Here is a 21,214-nt window from a genome sequence, read left to right on the forward strand (position 1 = left end):
TGAGAGCTTTTATCAAAGCCCCGGCCTGTATCTGGGCGGGCGCTGTTTTCGACAGATTAGGAAGATCAGGGTTTTTTTCCTTTAACCCCTGTGTTTTTGTGTATGTGTGTGCCTTTGTGTATGTTGGTGTGTGTACCTGCCCTCCCTGCCCCCATATGCCAAACGCACACTCTCACAGAGCAAGTGAATGATAAGGATTAGCTCATTAATGGAAAAGTCCACACTGAAACATTTTCACACTGTTCAGTAACAGTTAGCCAAAGACTTTCCATTTCTGGGTACAGTTTGTTTTGTGGTGGTGTTTGTATTTTGTGCAGGTCAAGTGTGGGCCAGTAAATGAAGTCACATCACGTTGAAATATTTGAAAATGCAGTGTGGAGTAACCGTTCATTTATATGCTCATTAGTTTTGCCCCGACTGTGTTTACGCCTGTTGTTCAGTTCACTGAGTCTAAACCAAAGGGAAAAAAAGAGATCCATTGTTTCCTTTAAGCTCTGGTCCATTATGGGTTCACGCTGACTTGTTACAAACAAACCAAGAGTTGTGAACATAAAGTCACATGGACTGACAGGTTAACTCATTTATTGGACAGTTTCGGTGATCTATTCGGCATCATCAGCGCTACAGGGGCCTGTGGGGAAAATCAAAACAAAATGTATTCCAGTGACCGACAGCAAGTGACACTGTGCTCATTGGCGCTTAAAGTTTTTACTGTATTCTCCCCGGTGGTCACACAAAGTTCACACAAAGAGAAACAGATGATCATGGGCAGCAGTTCAGACTGTGACATGATGGAAGACTGGAGACAGAAATGAGCCATCTTGTACTGCGGTGTGATTGGATACAATTCTTGTCATAATCAGCAGACATTGACAAATGATCCAAAATTGTTTAGTTCAACTTTTGAATTCATGGAAATGTCTTATATCCGTGACCACTGAGGCGACAGACCTTTTTTTTCCAGCTTGTCTAGGTGCATTGGTTTTGTCAATCTGACCAAATCTTCTCACCTTCCTAAATTTTGATGCATAGACTGTATAAGCGGATGGGACATGGGCCAAAAAAAAAAAAAAAAATCAAATCAAATACTTTTTTCCCAAAGATGGTTTCTGTTATTGTAGATAGTTCTGATCACGCTGATGTTTGTTCAAGTGTTCATTTTTCTGATAAGTTTGGTTTTATTAGTTATTTGATGCTATGATAACCGGGTGAAACGCCATGATTGACAGCCGGGATTGGCTGGGATTGGTCATGAGTATGGGCGGGACTTCAATACCGCGGTCTGGCTCCAAAATAACAGGATGGCAGCACCCATATCCTGGAATTTTTTTTTAGCTTTACTTTTGTACATTGGGAGAAAGTGGAGACGCTACGTCCATCTTTATATACAGTTTATTTCCTAAATGAACAAGACCTAATTGAACCAGACGGGCAAACATATCAGAGTTTGTTTAAACCAGAGCAAACAAGTTAACATCTTGAAAAATCCAACAAGTCCATTGTAGTGCAGGGATACCAACATCTGGTTTGCGGTGGTATCATGTGTCATGGGGGGTTGAATTCTAGTTTTAGTTCCAATGAGCCCATTTTGACTGATGAGCACATCTTCAACCAGAGAGTAGGAACTAATCAGGGAAATGACCTGGTGCACATTTGGCTGGAAAAAATTGAGCTCCCAGAAGCCAAAACCAAATTACATACTAATTGAATACAGCAAGCACTATATACACATTTCTATAGTATACTTTTTTTTGTATACAAGCAATCATAGTATTCTTCTGTTTTATACTCTGAGGCGATACAAGACTTGGCATGAGAGATGTCAATCCAACTTAGAGTAAGCTTTAGAAAATGGCTGCTGATTAAACTTCAAGAGAATGCAAATCCATTTTTTTTGTTTGCTTGTTTTGTGAGGTTTTCACCGAGCTTTTCCATCCACAATTTGTTAAAACAATTTTGCAGCTGTGAGTAACTACACCATTTCCTTTGTGCGTTGCATTTTGGGACAACAGAGTCCGTGAACAGCACACTCCCAAATCAAGCAGATTTCTCAAAACCTGCTTAGAATTACTATGTTGCATGGAATTGGGACACAGCTCTGGGTAGACTCAGCCCTCAGACACATGGCACATAGCTGAATACCTGTGAAACGCATTTGTAGCTTGCACCTTCATGGATCTGTTGTCCGTGGCATGTGAAGTACAACAACCTCTTTGATGGCTGAACTGTGCATTACACACATTGATCCATCTCTGACTTTTGCTTCGCCATAAAATGTTTAACACCACTGTGGTTGCTCTCACTCACACCACATGCTCTACACATACTGTATGCAACACAGTGCAACACAGAGAGCCCATTTCTCCAGGGCATGTCGAAAGTCATTCTGGGAAGTGAAGGAACTCAAAAGAACTGTAGATGTTGACGAGCCAGACTGAGGGCGGATACACCAAAATCGTAAATTATGCATTGAACATCACATATTGATGCCTGACAGTGAAAGAGTATCTGAATGTGGATTTTTTTTTTCTCCTTGAGAAATGTGTTCCCTGAGGTAATCACAGGGCTTATTCCTTAGGTGGTACTTAAAGGGAGGCGCCTCTAGCACAGTGTTTGAGAGTATTCTTTTATGCCATTTCTCCCTTTTGACAGGTCTTGATATTTTGTGAATGCTACCTGAATACAGAGAATGCGATGCTTAGTGTGACTGCCCTTGTAAAATAATAAGAAAGAAATCATGTTGTTTTCTTGAATGAATGTTGTCAAATTGTAGCAAGTCCGTGGCAATTTTTCATTCAGCACAGTCCTCTGTTTTACTTTTTTATACTTGCGTTTTCAAGTGGGCTGAGAATGTAGACCGTATCTAGTTTTCAATATGATTTGTTGGGCTTTTAATTGAGAGGACAGCTTGAAGACAGGAAAAGGGAGAGAGAGAGGGGGAACGTGCAGCAAAGTCGGATTTGAACCTGTGGCCGCTGCCAAGGACTCAGCCTATATGGGGCGCACACTCTACTGGGTGAGCTAGAGGTCGCCCCATTATCTCGTTTTCTATTGTTACATTAGGTCTGTAATAACAAGTGGAGCAATTTTTAAACTATGTAGGCTTAGCCACTCATTCCTTCATTCTTTGTGCTGTGCAGTATGTGCTCGGCCAATCCATAGACTGTATATAAAGTGGGACCACGCATCTCCACGCCAACTGTACTAAAGTGGTACAGTGGTGTTGTTGTTTAGCATGGAGGGAAGATGATTTGGACAATGGAGGAAGGCTCTTGAAATGGGCTGTTTCTTCCTCGAGGCTCTGCGGTCACGCGGGATATTGACACAGTCCCTCTAGTGGCAGCAGAATACTCATGAGAACTCCATCGTCTTTTCGCTTGAGGGCAGTCATGCCTACCAGACATATCAGCTGCTGACTTGGGCCCAGGGCTGTGACACAGCCCACAGCGGCTGTGACATCCACGGGGAAATTGCTCATTTGTGTTGCTAAGGCAGATACTAAAACAAGTCAGTCACAACTGGGATCCTTAACCTTTTAAGAGACTCCTGCCATGATGCCTTCACAGTTTTCTTTAGGTGCTGGGGTGATGTAAAATGGCTTGGTGGTTCCCCTCTAGGGCCACAAGGGGGAAGCTTACTGCTGATGGTCTTAGACACAGACTTCAAAACACTGGGAAAGTCTCACCAACCTTATTCACCTGACTCACCAACATCCCAAAATGGGAAGGACAAGAAGTCGTCAGTCCTGGAGCTGTCTTCATCTGCTAAGGAAAGACACAGCAGCTGGGATCAAGGAAGGGACAGAGGGGAGCCTTGCATAACTGCTGCCATACTAAAGTGCAGTATGCCTCACTGGGATTGCACTGTGGGAAGCAATTATAGCACTGCTGTCTTCTTGTCATCTGATTTTAAAACCATGTGGTCCATACGTTCTGGCTGGTTCTTGATCCAAATGGCAGCATATACTCGGCACTGGGGTGACGCTGGTGAGCAAACCTGGACAGGAGTGAAGAAAAGAAGATGAGAGGCAGCATCCTTGCACAAGCTCCATTATGGTTGGAGAGATTAATTCCAAAATTTCAGTCTGTAAAAACGTGTGGTTATTTTAAGCCCGTCTGAAACAGAACTACAGTTCATCAGCTGCTAGTCTTATTCAACGAGAAATAACTGAGACGATCGCACCAAATGGATCCAACGCCAATCCAAAGCATACTTTATATACACAGTACGCTGTGCTTTATTTTCCAGAAAGTTCGTTCTCACTTCACGACACCATTGTGCTATTTTCGCAATGTGGTACACTTCCCTCAAAGTATTGTTGCCATAGCTTCTATTCCTTGTTTGTGACCATCATATTTCGAAAATTAAAGGCCACATTGGCGTAAAATTCAAATGCTGATTAACTCCCACTCTTTGACCTTCTCTCTTGCACTACAGTGAAGCCAAATGTTTAATGGTAAACATATCTCACAAACAAATCAAATTGTACTATTAGAAAGAATCATATGACTTTATATGAGCTATACTGAAACACCATAATTACAGAAAACTTCTCATCTCATGGTCTGTTACTGACACAGCCACAACATCTGCTATTCCTCATAATTGTCCCAGGACTTCAGACAGTCAAATTCATTATTTACAACCTCATATCTCGATACACTTGGATATATTATAGATTAAGTAAGAGAAGTTACAGTTCTGTTGTAAGGCAGTGTGTTGATCTAGGGCCACTGTGATGATCATGAGCTCAGCGTGATGATAGTCTGAGGGAAGCAAACAAAACAAATATCACTTTTGTCAGTTGACTGTAGAACAAATTATCATCCAGAGATACATGGCTAGCTGCACTACACAGAATATTTCTAATGTTTTTCTGTTTTGTGATTAACTAATTTTGATTAACTACCTCAAACATTTTTGGCCACATGTAGTACTTTATAAAAATAGATTGAAAAACTGTAGTCATAATAGTATTTAAGAGTATACATGCTTTATGTCATTTGGGAAATTCAAGCCGTTTACTTTCTCAGGAGCAGTAATTAAAGCCCCATGTACACAAATCAGTAGCTAACACAGTATAGGCGCTGTGCTTCACGAGATGATTTGCACGTGAAATATCAACACAGGAGTTTTCAGATGCAAAATAAATTTGTTGTGTGCACATTCCTCTTGTTGGAGTGCAGGGAAGAAAGTATGCCTTTGACTGCCAGTGTTGCAAGTCTGAGGTGTAATTTTCTCCATTACATTTCAAGTTCAGCTGTGTGGGAGGCTTGTTATTCATGCAGATGCCACAAGAAAAGTCTCTCTCTCTCTCTCTCTCTCTCTCTCTCTCTCTCTCTCTCTCTCTCTCTCTCTCTCTCTCTCTCTCTGCTTGTCTTTGCTGCCCTAATTTCTTGGCAAGTGCTGCAGTGGGCTTGTTCTGTTGGCAGTCCATGCCTTAATGTTTGCTACTTTTTTAACACCTACATAATGTATTTCATTAGAATCTGCTGTCAGCCCCTGTCTGTTCCACTTCATGTCATCACTCTGTTTTTTTTCTTTTTGTAAAGGAGGTGGAGGCTCTTAGCACCAAATAAACAACCTGTATTCTTCTTCTTCTTCTTCTTCTTCTTGTCATGCATCTTCCTCTGTCTCTTGTCTGTGTGTTTCTTCCTCTGCCGGGAATTCAATTACCCTGGCTGTTGTTTTATGATGTTGTGTCGACAACCGATGACGGATTCATTATCTCATCTCCTGGCGTGACAGCTTTGTAGCAACAGGGCCGCCGCAGTTTCCCCGACTTCAGCAGTATGCGTTCGGCCTTACATCTGGACTGTGTAACGCTTTCTCCATCCATGGTGCTTCGTCTGAAGTTTTTGATCCTTTGCTGGCTTCCCCTCTCAATTAAAAGATGTTAAGGCAAATGACCAATCTTGTGGAGTAGTTACATTAAAAGCAAAATAGTGGAGGTTGTGGGAATAATTCACAAATGTAGTTAATGCTTAAAAAAATTATGAATTAATCAACAAGATAAAGGGAGATCTCCTGGAGAATTTTCCCCTTTTTGTGCTTATTTGTGTCAGGCTTATAAATAGTTCTTTGCAGTTTCTCCTCATTTCCAGCATAGACTTTGCTCTCCGTTGTGGAGAAATAATATATAAATATATCACGGTGAATTATGTTTGCATATATTTGTTGAAAAAGTGAGACTCAAATGAAAGCTTTGGGATTTATTCGCAATGCTTTTTTTGTATTTTCCTGAGTGTGTTGTTCATGAAAGGGCAGAGTCCTGGGTGACGGGAAGGTTGGCACACTGTAGCTGGTGAAAAAGGTCACAAGAGCATGGTGGCTTTGTTGTTTTAATATGGAAAGTACTAACCTCTACCGGGGTTAGAAGAAGGTTGCAGACAGTCACCGACTCTGGTCTCTTTGATCTCTGTCTTTTTTTCTTTCTTTTTTTCTTCCTATTGTTAAAAATTGCACAAAACTTGAAAAGAACCTCATATAGAACGGCACGATAGAGTATGCTAATTCACAGAGACTGTGTGCCTTTCCCTTTATTATGCCCATTTTTTAATAACACTCTCTGTGTTGCAGGGAATGAGTTTGGCCATCCTGAGTGGCTGGATTTCCCTAGAGAAGGGAACAATCAGAGTTACCACTACGCCCGGCGGCAGTTTAACCTACTGGATGCGGATCACCTCCGCTACTCTCAGCTCTACGCCTTTGACCGGGACATGAACCGGACCGAAGACAAGTATGGCTGGCTGGCTGCCCCACCTGTAAGGGCATCACACTCTCACTGTACAGTAGGCTTTGTGCACACACTCTCACTGATAAAAAAACACATGAAAATATAATGTCACAACATCGTTCTTTAGTCACATACAGAATATGTAATAACTTTTAGTATTCCAAACAAGTGTTCATAAATGATTTACAGTGTGTGTGTATATATATATATATATATATATATATATATATATATATATATATATATATATATATATATATATATATATATATATAGATGATTTAGCACACACTATGAGCTAAATCATCATATTTATTTTTTTAACATTATTTTCTTTGGCTTTAATTGCCTTTATTGATAAAACCAGATTAAGTAAGGAAAGTGGGAGAGAGAGGGGGATGACATGCAGCAAAGGGCCACAGGTGGGAACCGAACCAGTGGCTGCTGAGACAAGGACTGAGCCTCTATACATGGGGCGCACGCTCATCCAGGTGAGCTAACCAGGTGCCCTGATTTAGTTCATATTTGATTATTTCTTTCAAGAATACATTTATTTCCAAGCCACCATCTTTACACACCTTGCCAGTTTTTCTGTTTCCCCATTGGGGAGTAGTGAGGCAGGTGGAGGTAAATGCACCATAAAGAGAGTTATCTTTCTCTGGCTGCTGTCTATGGGAGAAGAAATTATGTTTTTCTCTTGAGGGGCAAAGTACTGGGATAATGCAAATGAAGAGTGTGGCTAAATTGACAGGGATTAGAAGTGAGTCTGTGTAATTGATTCAAAAATATCTCTTCCCTTTGTCAATCAGTCGTCAGATTCTTCACCTTGCTACCTTACACTCTGACCGACAGACAGACAAATGTAGCACAAAAGGAAACGTATCAGAAAGCAGAATTAGAGACATGTCTGGTTCACAAGTATAATTTATGCATATTGGCCCATCAATCAGAAGTGTGTTCTGCCTTACTGGAACCTCTTAACACCCTTTACAACTGGATGAAACAGAGCGTTGGAGGTAGGGCAAAGGAAAGCAGAGGCTGGCTGGTTTGTGAGCTCCCTTCCGAGGGAATGGGACGGAATGCTGGTCCCAAAGGATGTTACTGGCAGGGAAGATGCATACATTTGGCAGCAGTGCTGACCTGCTGTTTTCCCTGGCTGACAGCCCTACAATGTATACTTAAGGACATCATCTAATTTTGTTCTTTCTTTGATTTATTACCTCAAATCATGTGTAAAATGATTCTCTCAGATTATATAATAGCAGTCTGAAGGTTGTCGTTATGTGTATCGCTCTGGGCAGCTGGGAACAGGAAGGCCATCGATCACAAGGATCATTCCTGAATATTGGGCCTTTTTATTTACCGATACCTTCGATAGCAAGAGTTTACTCTTTTAAAGTGTCCTGTAGCATAACACTAAATAAGGGCAGTAGATACATCTTATGAATCGCCAGAGTGGATGCGCTTGTAATTAGTAATCATGCTTTGTTATGCTATCATATTTTGTTATTACGACATAATGTTTTTGATCACAGATGAGACAAGGTTCTGTTGTCATATTAAGCTGCTGAATAATTATTCTTTGATCATCAGAAAGGTTTTGACAGATTGTTGTCAGGATATTAAAACAGTAGACATGAGACCACCATAATAATAATAATAATTAGGTAACATCGTAGTTGCCAGTCAAGTCATTAACACAAGAAAACCAAATTCAAAAGGTCTCATCGAGCCAGTTACTCTGAAGGCCCCGGTACGCTGTACAGATTAGGGCTGTCCGAGACAAAAGTTGACGTGTGAGAGAAGCGAGGTGAAATCTCTGGTCCATGAATCAGTGGTCCGAGATCTCACTGTGACACACTGATGGCAGAGTTACAGATTCGATGACCAAAATTCCGACAGTTTCAGAAATTTAGGACCAAAATTCTCACAATGTAACTGCTGCTACAAAGTTGCTACTACAGTTTAAAAACCCATTTTTTATGTATGAAGGTACACTACAACTATGAGAGACAAAATGAGAAAAAAAATCCAGAAAATCACTTGAATGAATTAATTAACACAATGAATTAATTGGTAAATTCCTCGGTAAAATAAGTATTTGGTCACCTACAAACAATCAAGATTTCTGGCTCTCACAGACCTGTAACTTCTTCTTTAAGAGGCTCCTCTGTCCTCCACTCATTACCTGTATTAATGGCACCTGTTTGAACTTGTTATCAATATAAAAGACACCTGTCCACAACCTCAAACAGTCACACTCCAAACTACACTATGGCAAAGACCAAAGAGCTGTCAAAGGACACCAGAAACAAAATTGTAGACCTGCACCAGGCTGGGAAGACTGAATCTGCAATAGGTACTGTAAGCAGCTTGGTGTGAAGAAATCAACTGTGGGAGCAATTATTAGAAAATGGAAGACATACAAGACCACTGATAATCTCCCTCGATCTGGGGCTCCACGCAAGATCTCACCCCGTGGGATCAAAATGATCACAAGAACGGTGAGCAAAAATCCCAGAACCACATGGGGGGGACCTAGTGAATGACCTGCAGAGAGCTGGAACCAAAGTAACAAAGGCTACCATCAGTAACACACTCCGCCAGGGACTCAAATTCTGCAGTGCCAGACGTGTCCCCCTGCTTAAGCCAGTACATGTCCAGGCCCGTCTGAAGTTTGCTAGAGAGCATTTGGATGGGAGTAGAAAGTCTGTGTTGCCCAGCAACAGCCCCAAAACATCACTTCTCTAGAGGAGATCTGCATGGAGGAATGGGCCAAAATACCAGCAACAGTGTGTGAAAACCTTTTGTTATTGACCAAATACTTATTTTCCACCATAATTTGCCAATAAATTCATTAAAAATCCTCCAGTGTGATTTTCTGGATTTTTTTTTTTTCTCATTTTGTCTCTCATAGTTGAAGTGTACCTATGATGAAAATTACAGGCCTCTCTCATCTTTTTAAGTGGGAGAACTTGCACAATTGGTGGCTGACTTAATACTTTTTTGCCCCACTGTACATCTGCAATGGGACAGTGTCTAGTGTCTTTAGTTTAGTCCAAGTGAGTTCCAAGGCCAGGTCTAAATAGGGTCCAGTCTGAATCAAGGCTAATGAAGACCTACTCCAAAACCATTTAAAGCAAGGGTCTTCAACGTCTTTGAGGCCAAGGACCCTTAAGCTTAAAGAGAGACCGAGTCGGGACCCCCTACCGCATGTATACATACAATTCAGTTGCATATTAAACTGCACAGAATGGATGAAAAGAAATGGATATTATTTATGCATCATGTTTTAATGTTAAATGTCTATCTGGAAGGCAAGCTTAACTGTATGGCTACCATAGTTACCTAAGCTTATCTTCAATGTGTAAATCATATTTTTCACAAATAGGCCAACTCAACTTTGCTATTAAAATGTTTCATTCATATTAATACATATTTTCAGCCTTATTTAAATTTTTGAAATAATCTTTTTTTCAAAGAAATATTATTTTTTTGTACATAATTTGGCGGACCCCCTGCACTTACTCTGAGGACCCCCTAGGGGTCCCGGACCCCCTGTTGAAGATCTCTGATTTAAAGTATACAGTATCAGTCATCAAAGTATTTTTAATGATGAACAGACATCCATTTGTTTAGTATATAGCTTATCTATAGCCATGACTTTTCATTTCTGGGATTGTTCCGGTGCCGCCGGAAATTCTGCCGGATGTCCCTCTTTCCGGCCGGATGTCCGTTACCTTCCTCTTTCTTTGTGTTGCCGTTCTAACCTCCGGTGGATTTCTGAGGACTTTGGTTAACTGCTCCTCAGATCTCTGCAGGGTAAATCCAGACAGCTAGCTAGACAATCTGAGTTTTCTGTTGCAAGACTAAAACAACTTTTGAACGTACACACGTTCCACCAAAACAAGGTCCTTCCCGAGACTATTTTGCAGAGGCGTCGTTGCTCCGTCCATGACGATGGTGATTGGTTTAAAGAAATGTCAATAAACCAGAGCACGTTTTTCTCCCATCCCGAAATGCTGCATGGACTAGCCAGACTCTCTGCCGCAGCGCTGTGGGGGAAGGTCTGGCAATGCGAGACAAGTATATATCTAATGCACAGGATTTTGTTAAATCACTACACACAGACACAATCCCTTCAATAATTTGTCACTGATCTTAAAAGACCAGCTGGAGAGAAATATTTTTGAAATTTTTATATTAGAAGTGACAAGAGGGAAGATGAGGAGTCAGAGTAGAAGCAATAGACAGGGAATCCGTTTCTGTAGCTGACCCTGCACTCCGGTCTCAGACAGTGCTGGGAAGCAGCTGAGACAATAATGGCTTATTCAGGGATTTCATACAATATCGCAAAAACACTTTGTAGAACATCACTCACAGATAACGCCAGTAACTACTCTGAGATTCTGCTGTAATAACCAGATGAGTCTGAATGCTCCGTGCACCTTATCAATGCCATTGCCAAGGTAATGTTGCTTAGTGGGAATTATTCTTTATTTCAGTTAAATATTTCACTGTTGTGGGAGGATCCAAGGGCGTTTTGTAGTTAAAATGAGAAGCAGAAGAGGATCTGTGGGCAGCTCTCCCTGTTGTCCCAGGTGTATAAGTAAACTAAGCAGAAATGGAAACATGCAGTGACTTTGCTTAAAAGTGTGATTTGTGCACGCCTCTTTGAAGATGTGCTGCCGTGAGCTTCAAAAGGCCGAACTCTGGACATGAACTGAGTCTCCTGTTACTGCAGGGATAGCATCACTTGAGCTGTTCCCCTGTGATGAGATGTAAATAAACCAGTACAGTATGCACTAGCAAGCAGACTATGGCATCCAGAGTAGTCTCTCTTCTACTTATTCCCTACATTACTTAACTGGGATGCAACCCATTACAGTTACCCAAAAGATGCTTTACTGCTGATATATTAAATTGGTAACACTTTATTTGAAGGGGTGTGGATAAGACTCACCATCATAACTATGACAGGACAGCTGTCATGAACACGAAGGAGTCTTTTTGAATGTTCATGACAGTTGTAAGTATGTCGAGATGTTTGTGTTATGACAACTTGACATTAACCTAGACAACATAACCTGTCATAAATATGTCATGGCAGGCCTAATGATCAGACTTTAAAGGTCCCATGACATGGTGCTCTTTGGATGCTTTTATATAGACCTTAGTGGTCCCCTAATACTGTATTTGAAATCTCTTTCCCGAAATTCAGCTTTGGTGCAGAATTACAGCCACTAGAGCCAGTCCCACAATGAGCGTTCCTTAGGATGTGCCATTTCTGTGTCTGAAGCTATTGAGGAGAGTGGGAGGGGCAAGGTGGAGGGTGGGGGTGTGGCCTTGACCAACTGCCACTTTTCTCGTTTGAAAGCCATGATGTCTCTCTCTCATGGGTTGGCCAAATTCTCTGGGTGGGCAAAGCAGAGAAAGGGGAGGTAACCTTGCTTGTTATGACCTCATAACAAGCAGATTCCAAAATGGCTCATCTGAGCTTTCATTTTCTCAAAGGCAGAGCAGGATACCCAGGGCTCGGTTTACACCCATCACCATTTCTAGCCACTGGGGGACCATAGACAGGCTGGGGGAACTCATATTAATGTTAAAAAATCTCAAAGTGAAATTTTCATGCCATGGGACCTTTAAGAAACTATTTAGCTTTATGTGTTAACATTACATTGAACTGTCAAAAACAACCTCAGAGACCTACGTAGTAGGCCAGTTTTACGACCGGGGGTACACTACTGAGATGGTTTTCTTTCCGGGTTTGGCTCTTTGCGCCCCAGTGCTGCGTCAGCTAATTGGACAAGGTGTACACCTAACCGCGCATACTAGCTAACGGCAGCTAACTACAGTTAGCGGTTACTTTAGCAACAAGTAACGTTAGCCGATAGCTACCGTTGTATGTCCAAAACTGCATTTACTGTCGTCAAACAGGTCTTACAACTTTTATGACATCTTAATGACAAGTCCAAATGGTTCCACTTTACTTGAGGTCAAGGGAATTATTCATGACACAATTATAATGGTCTCATGACATCCAATGTAAAAACCAACCACTTAATGACAGTTTAGTGTGATGTTAACACACAAAGCTAAATATTTTCTTAAAGTTTGATCATTAGGCCTGCTATGACATATTAGTGACAGGTTATCTTATCTAGGTTAATGTAAAGTTGTCATAACAAAGACATCGACAGGTTATATTGTCTTGCTTAATGTCAACTTGTCATGACAAACATCTCAAACAATGCTAATTTTACATTAAAGGTGTCATAATTTACAGTTAACAGTCATGAACATTCAAAAAGACTCATTCATGTTCATGATAGGTGTTATGTCATAGTTATGACGGTATCATGTCAGTCTTATGCACACCCCTTCAAATAAAGTGTTACTAATAAATCTATCTTTATCTGTAAGACTAAAAGTAGTCTGTGAATCCCAACATTTAGATTTGTGTTTGCATTAGAAAGAAAGGGTCTTATTTTTTAATATTGAGCTAATTGAATCAATTATCATTCATTTATATACAGCTTTACAGCCACCAGCAGGTATCTAAAGTGCTTTACATCAAGGTAAAAACAACGTAACATACAATAAAAGAATAAAAGATGGAAAACAGTAAAATGAGAAAAGGTTGCATATAATCAGGAGAAAGAAAGGAAAAATGTCACAGCTCTACTATGTATTATAAACCTTTTTAAATAAATAAGTTTTGAGTTTAGATTTAAATAGAGCTACGACTGTAAAAGTAAATGTCAGGGGTAACTTGTTCCAATGTCTCGGGGCAGCAACTGCAAAAGCGCGGTCACCCCACGGTTTGTTACAATGACTTTGGGACTTCTAACATGAGTTGATTGGATGACCATAATAACCTGTTATGGGGGTTAAAGGGTGAAGGCCATTTACAGCCTTAAAGGACAATTCCGGCGCAAAATGAACCTAGGGGTTTATAACGCATGAGTACCGAGTCGACCGTTCTCTGGGATATGTTTTCATGCTAATCGAATGTGACCAGTTTTAGCGCAAAACGGTAATTAGCTTGTAACACTAGTCGTCGGAGCATGCTAAAGGAAAAAAATAAATGGCTATTTCTATACCACTAACAATAGAACCACACTCCCATGGTAGCATAATGAGGGTCCCTACATGTAAACCGAAGCATTGAGAACATTGTAAGTGTACAGACAGTTCATTAAAAACATAGTTTATAAAGACTGTACCGTTAAAGGTATAAAGGCAGGCGCCATCTTGGGAAAACAGTTGAACGCCGAACGCCGTCTAACCAGTAACCAGTAACATGTTGATTGGATCACCATATACAGAGATTTCTTTTTACTTTAGCATGCCCTGACGACTAGCGTTACAAGCTAGTTACCGTTTTGCGCTAAAACTGGTCACATTCGATTAGCATGAAAACATATCCCAGAGAACGGTTGACTCGGTACCCATGTGTTATTAACCCCTAGGTTCATTTTGCGCTGGAATTGTCCTTTAAAAACCAACATTAAAATCTTAAAATAGATTAAAACGCATCAGGAGCCAATAGAGAGTGTAGAGAACGGGGGTAATGTGTACACGTCTGGGGGTATTTGTTAAAAAAGCGAGCAGCAGCATTTTGCACAAGTTGACAAGGCAAATGTTACTCTATGATTTTGTCACATAGCATTCCCTAAGCAAACCCTACGGGAAAAGTCAAAACATTATTTTTCACCTCTTATCCAGCAGCATGTTACATCTTCAAATGTATTTCCCGATGTCTCATGACTCCCCTGACACATACAATGTTTGCCTGGGGCAAAACCAACGTTTAAATCCAATGTTTCCTCAAACTGTGCCGGCTGCAGCTGACTTAACCTACGTTCCATTGAAGAAAAGGAGCGGAGAGAAGGCCCTGATCTGCCGCTCGAAGTTTCACCCAAAAGTGTAGTTTGAGGTCAGAATGATGCTGCAGGCGGAGACAGAAACCGAAACTTCCAGAACCTACAGTATGTCAAACTGAAAGGTGTTGCTTGCATATTTTTGTGTCTTAGGGAGGTATTTATCTTGGTGCACACTTGAAGTTAGATAATAATTATGATTTTCCCTACAAACATCAACAGACTCGGAATATGTCATTTTATGATCACCGCCAAGTCTGTTGATTGCATTTACATTTATTTATTCATAAGTGAGAATGCACAGTTACTGTACTTGCTAATCGGGTCACGACTTGATGGATGCCAGATATATTTGTTTTCCATGGCTAAAGCAGCTCCAGGCGGCCAGAGGAGCATGGCATTACTCCGAATCTGTGGACTTCTCATGTAGAAAAGAACTTGCAGACTGTCAGCTCGTTTCCTTGACCTCCATCCTCTCTGCCGGTCCAGTTGCAGGGGTGCTTATCTTCTTGTTCAGCCGTGAATATATGCTGCCCTGAAATTGGCTCGGGGAACAAGGCACTAAAAATAGGTGGTCGGGTGACATTGATTATCTCTGCTAATGACACGTTAACGGTAGCTCGCTCCACAGGAAAGTGATGGCTTCATCATGTGCAGCTGTCTAAAGCTGACAGTGTTTGCCTCGCACTATCCTGAGCCGCTGCTTTCTGCTGATGAGTGCCACCTCAAATTTCATGTGGAAGTGTTACTCGGCTTTTTTGGAAATGTGTAGTCCACTGATATAACTCTCTAAATCCAAGATGAGAAAAGGTAATGACCAGCGGTGGAAGAAGTATTTAGATCCTTTACTTAAATCAAAGTACTGATAATACACTGTAAAAATACTCTGTTACACGTAAAAGTCCTGCATTGAAAATGTTCCTTAAAGGTATAGTGAGTAATGTTTTATTTGTTTGTTCAAATATCAACAATCTTTGTGCAGAATCACTCACTGCACCTTTTAAGTAGTGTATTTAAAGTTGCCGTAGGTAGGATTGCGAAGATCCAGGACTTGGCCAAAAGATGTGTACATCGACAACTTCTCAGTCCCTCCCCCCCTTTCTGTCAAAGCCCAAAATGGTCTCCTAAGCCCCTCCCCCTACAAGGGAGAATGAATGCGTGTGCATGAGCAGTGACTAACAGTTAGACACCCCCCCCTGGCCCTGATTGGTGCATCTGAACAGGGAGCGGTGGATTTTTGCAGTTTGCACTACAGGCTGTAGGTGGTGCCAGAGGAACCAGATTGTTTTTTAAATGACCTGCTTCATGTAGTTCTACTAGAACATAGGGTCAGTTTCAGCAAATATGTCTTACCTACTGCACCTTTAAGTACATTAATTCAGTAAATATACTTAGTTACATTCCACCACTGGTAATGACTAGTCATTAGGAAATATTTATTAGCTTTTCCTCTCTTTTTTTCTTTTTCTCCCTCCAGGCCTTTGTCAGCGCCAAGCACGAAGGGGACAAGGTGATCGTGTTTGACAGGGCGAACGTGCTCTTTATCTTCAACTTCCACCCCAGTAAGAGCTTCCAGGACTACAGGGTGGCTGTGGAAGTTCCAGGAAAGTATCCTTTCAGCTCTGCTCTGTCACCTCATTGCTCGTTGCCTTTAAGTCTTCAGACATTGGCTTTTTCTCTGCCGTGCCACAGAGCACACTCGCAGTGCCTCCCAGAGTAATGCTGTCTCAGTTAGTTAATTCTTTTATAGGACAACGTGACTAATCTTTCCAGCGTGACACAATCACTAACTGTTGATATTTCAGAGGCAGTAAATGTCTGTTAAAAGGAACCGAAAGAAGACAGAAATGGAAAGATGAAAATTACATGATCCATGTGTACATTAACATGTTCAAAGCTCACAGAGGAATGTAACTAAGTACATTTACTCAAGTACTGTACTTAAGTACAAATGTTGAGGTACTTCAATTTCAATTTTATTTGTAAGGGAAAGTGTGCAATTTAAACTTATGTTTTTGTATTATCATTCAATGCATTGCACCAGAGTTAGCCTTAGGCTAATTTGCATCTGTAGTCCCACTTTACTTTACTTTACTTGAGTCGTTTGTTTTCATATCACTTTCTACTTCTACTTAAACATACGTCCCGTGGGCCAGAACCGGCCCGCCTAAGGCTCCAATCAGGCCCACTGAGATGACTTTGCAAACTGTGAAAATTGCAGAGAAGTAATTAATTTTAATTCCAAATTTACCCCTTTTTCCGTAAATGTACAACTTTAATCTGAGAAATTCTGAGTCTTTTCTTGGAATATTGGAATGTAGCCCATGAACTAAAATGAGTTTGACATCCCTGGATTAGCCAATTAAACACTTTGTTGATTGACAGAACTGTTTGGATCGTTTCCAATTTCTAAAAAGTGAGGATTGTTCTGCATTGAGTACTTTTACCTGTTAATACTTTTAAGTACATTTTCCTGATGATTCTTACATTAGTACTTTTACTTAAGTAAAGGATCTGAATACAACATTTTTTAAAGCTCGCAGAGAGTATGTGAACTGTTTTGGGAAGGCATGTGTCTGTGCAGCACTTTGGGCCAGAGTGAGATGAAGTAGGTCTACAGCTGTTTGGTACAGTACAGCCATTACTGGTTCCCAGTGGATGCATCTTATCAACTCTTGTTATCCTGTAACTTTTCATCTAGCACCACCACCAACAACACATTTCCACTTTTCCGACACTTCATTACAGGATTGTCTGAAGCGAGTGACCACATTCCCATCAGGTCAGCTGTACATGCTAACATTATGGTGCCACTAGTGTGGCTGTAATTTTTCTAGCAATATTTTGTATTTTTCTTGTTGACAACAAACCCCATGAAAAGACCAAAATTAGAGTGCATTTGTCCATCTTTCAATACTACTTCCCTTAGCCTGGGGACCCACACATTTCTTTCTACTGAACATGTTCATCTTAAAAAACAGGTCATGAGTATATAGTTAAATTTTTCTTTCTAATTAATTTCCTAGGATAGAGGCATTTCCTTTGAAGGTTTTTTTTTTTTTTTTTTTGGCGCTGTGTGTGTAAACTGTGTGGATTTGGAGTGGTAACCTGTTACAGTGCCCGTGTTCATTGTAATGAAGGAACATGTTCATCTAGTGCAATGGCAAGGCCTAACTGATGTGATTTTAACAATGGAGCTCTATGGCACAGAGGAAGAAGATATATCGGGCTTTGACTACAACAGCTTCATAATGCAGCTGTTGCGCTCCTGTTGTAGCATTAAATGTTAGATACATTATTTTTAAAATAATCTTATTTGCATTCCATTAAGGTGAAGCAAGTAGCTGATCTCCAATACATGACGAGCCATCAGCTCCATTTGAAATGGACTCTGAGACTCTCAGGAGTACGGAAGAGGATTAGGGCCACATGAGAAAAAATTATTTGAATTTAAAGTCAGAATTCTGAGAATAAATGCAGATTTCTGAGAAAAAAGGCAGAATTCTGACTTTAAGGGCCGTCGACACCATAAACGATAAATATAACGGTAACTATAAATTTATAGTTTTACAAATCGTTCTAACTCCCTTTCAGGGCCCTATTTTAACGATCTAAGCGCACGGTGTGAAGCGCCTGGCGCAGGTGCGTTTAGGGCGTGTCCAAATCCACTTTTGCTAGTTTGATGGCAGAAAAGATGGTCCGTGCGCCGGGCGCATGGTTGTAAAGGGTTGTACTTAGTGTCTTCATTAATTCATAGGTGTGTTTTGGGCGTAACATGCAATAAACCAATCAGAGGGTCATCTCCCATTCCCTTTAAAGGTCCCATGACATGGTGCTCTTTGGATGATCATTTATAGGCCTTAGTGGTCCCCTAATACTGTATCTGAAGTCTCTTTTATATAGACCTTAGTGGTCCCCTAATACTGTATCTGAAGTCTCTTTTATATAGACCTTAGTGGTCCCCTAATACTGTATCTGAAGTCTCTTTTATATAGACCTTAGTGGTCCCCTAATACTGTATCTGAAGTCTCTTTTATATAGACCTTAGTGGTCCCCTAATACTGTATCTGAAGTCTCTTTTATATAGACCTTAGTGGTCCCCTAATACTGTATCTGAAGTCTCTTTTATATAGGCCTTAGTGGTCCCCTAATACTGTATCTGAAGTCTCTTTTATATAGACCTTAGTGGTCCCCTAATACTGTATCTGAAGTCTCTTTTATATAGACCTTAGTGGTCCCCTAATACTGTATCTGAAGTCTCTTTTATATAGACCTTAGTGGTCCCCTAATACTGTATCTGAAGTTTCTTTTATATAGACCTTAGTGGTCCCCTAATACTGCTTTCCTTAGGATGTGCCATTTCTGTGTCTTTAGCTATTGAGGGGGGGGGCAAAGCAGAGAAAGGGGAGGTAACCTTGCTCCTTATGACCTTGTGTGCGTGCTGCTGCACTTCCCTGTGTGTGTGTGTGTGTGTGTGTGTGTGTGTGTGTGTGTGTGTAACAAGCATAGTGTGCGCGCGCTGTGCACGAGCGTAGGCGCATTTTACTAATTTGCTGTTAAAATAACAATGAAATGCTGTGTTATTGACTTCGGATAGATAGCAATACGCCAAGAATGCACCTGAACACTCCTCCCTGTAAGACCAGCACGCCCATGGGTGCAAAGATGGACGCATGTGCATTTGTTATTTAAACGAAGTGGCTGCTGGACGGGAAATTGACAACCGCGTCGGTCTTAAACTAGCAAAGACACTTGCGCCGGGTGCAAGATAGGGCCCTAAGAGCGAATCATGTGTTTTAGATGTGATTATCATACTGTCAGTGTTTTTGTCCCGGTGCTCTGCACAGACATGTGGCCCTAATCCTCTTCCATACAGGAGCATATACTGTGCATGAGTTTTTTAATTAATCCCAGGGTCTCGCCAGTCATCTTCACTTCTAACCGTTGACATTAGTTTGACCGCTGGATGTGGTTAAAAAAAAAAAAGAAAAAGAAATGAATGTACTAATAAATTGATCAGGGCATTGAAGATGCTGAGAATTATGTGTGAGACGATGCATTCCTCTGGGCTGAGGAGAGGATCAGGGATCTTAACACCGTGTCAGACTTATTTAAAGTAAATGCGACTTGAAAGACCCGCAATTGTAATGGCAGTATTTTCTCCGAGGCTAATACTTTTGTGATATAATTTTAGCAGTCACTGTTGAGAAGGATATGAGTCAGTATGTTTATGCTGGTGTTATGCTATTAGAGAGAAATAATAGCAGAGCCCAGTGATTCAGAAAGCGCTCTCTTTAGCGACATTGGCTGTCTGTCTTCCCAGCGAGCAGCGCAGAGGAATTTAATGAGTCCCACAGTTGTGATTACAGCAGGCTTAATGATCAGGGATGTGAAGGGGGACAGGAAGCTGACAGATTTGTATTTATAATAACGGACATCACTCTCTTCTGGGGCCCGACGAAGTCACCAGCAACAGTTTCCCCGGATGGATGCGACGGCGTGTTGCTTTTTCAGCTATGACTTAAATAATGTTGCGGTGAGTCAAAACGCAGACGGAGCTTGTTAAGTTTTCTCCGGATGCCAGCGGTTCAAATCACTACACACGAGCAATTCAAGTCTCAAATTATGATGATTGGATTGGCTGACAATGAGGCTGTTGAACAGCACTTGTTTCTTTCATTTCTACGTTGTTTTTTTTTTTTTTTTTTGCTTCATTTAGATGCATACGTTGATGCTTCTTGCTGTTATAATGAAATAATAAAACTGTCAAAATGTAATGAAATACCCTAAATGAAAACAAAGTTTTAAATACAGTATCAGCCTGATGAGATCATAATATTTAACAAGCGGTGTGTTTTATTACGCCTCAAATCATTTCAGGGGGAATTTCATTTCATTTTGTCAGGTTATTACATTTACCTGGCATGATGTTTAGGTTCTAATGTCACGGACAGTCTTTAGGTTTTATTACAGTGGATAAAAAATCAATACAAAAATCTGTATTGATAGGGCTAAACGACATCTTAACAAAATAAAGATAAGAGTGGCCGGGTTGGCTCAGTGGGTAGAGCAGGCACACATAAACATAAAATCGAATCCGACCTGTGACGATTTTCTGCATTCTCACCTAGCTATCCTATCCATTATAGGCGGAAAAGCCCCAAAACATGTTGTTAAATGTAGGGCTGTGCAATGAATCGAATTTGGATTGCGATTTCGGCTCCTAACGAACACAAAAACTATGTAATTGAGAAAAGAATGATCATTTTGCACGTTGCGTTTGGCGAGTAAACTCTTATTTTGTCTTGTGTTTTGAAGGAAACACGCACTTTACGCCCCTTGCGAAGGCTAAGGTCCTGTCTGTGCTATCCGGTAGCGTTTGAAAATCAGCGCGAGTCTAGATGGCAGAGGGAGAGACGCAGCGTTTGGTGAGCAAGAAGGGGACAGCAAATTCCTTTGTCACTGTTTCTCAAGTTCGATAAATGCAATATCTTTCCAAAAGTCCATTAGGAATCGTGCGATTATGATTTTTTTTCCCATAATCGAGCAGCAGTAGTGAAATGTGAATAGTGAGACAGAACAATAATCCAGT

The 21,214-nt window shown here is 40.9% G+C and overlaps 1 protein-coding gene across 2 annotated transcripts in view; it reads left to right on the forward strand.

Moving 5' to 3' along the window:
• Positions 1 to 21,214, forward strand: part of gbe1b (glucan (1,4-alpha-), branching enzyme 1b) — a 144,215-nt gene that overhangs the window by 99,919 nt on the left and 23,082 nt on the right. For both annotated transcript variants that reach the window (XM_028573736.1, XM_028573737.1), the window contains exons 13-14: positions 6,580 to 6,764; positions 16,100 to 16,230. In XM_028573736.1, coding sequence (XP_028429537.1) covers positions 6,580 to 6,764; positions 16,100 to 16,230 — 316 coding nt within the window. The remainder of the gene's footprint in view (positions 1 to 6,579; positions 6,765 to 16,099; positions 16,231 to 21,214) is intronic.

The sequence above is a fragment of the Perca flavescens genome, chromosome 3, assembly GCF_004354835.1.
Source record: "Perca flavescens isolate YP-PL-M2 chromosome 3, PFLA_1.0, whole genome shotgun sequence".
Lineage (NCBI taxonomy): Eukaryota > Metazoa > Chordata > Actinopteri > Perciformes > Percidae > Perca > Perca flavescens.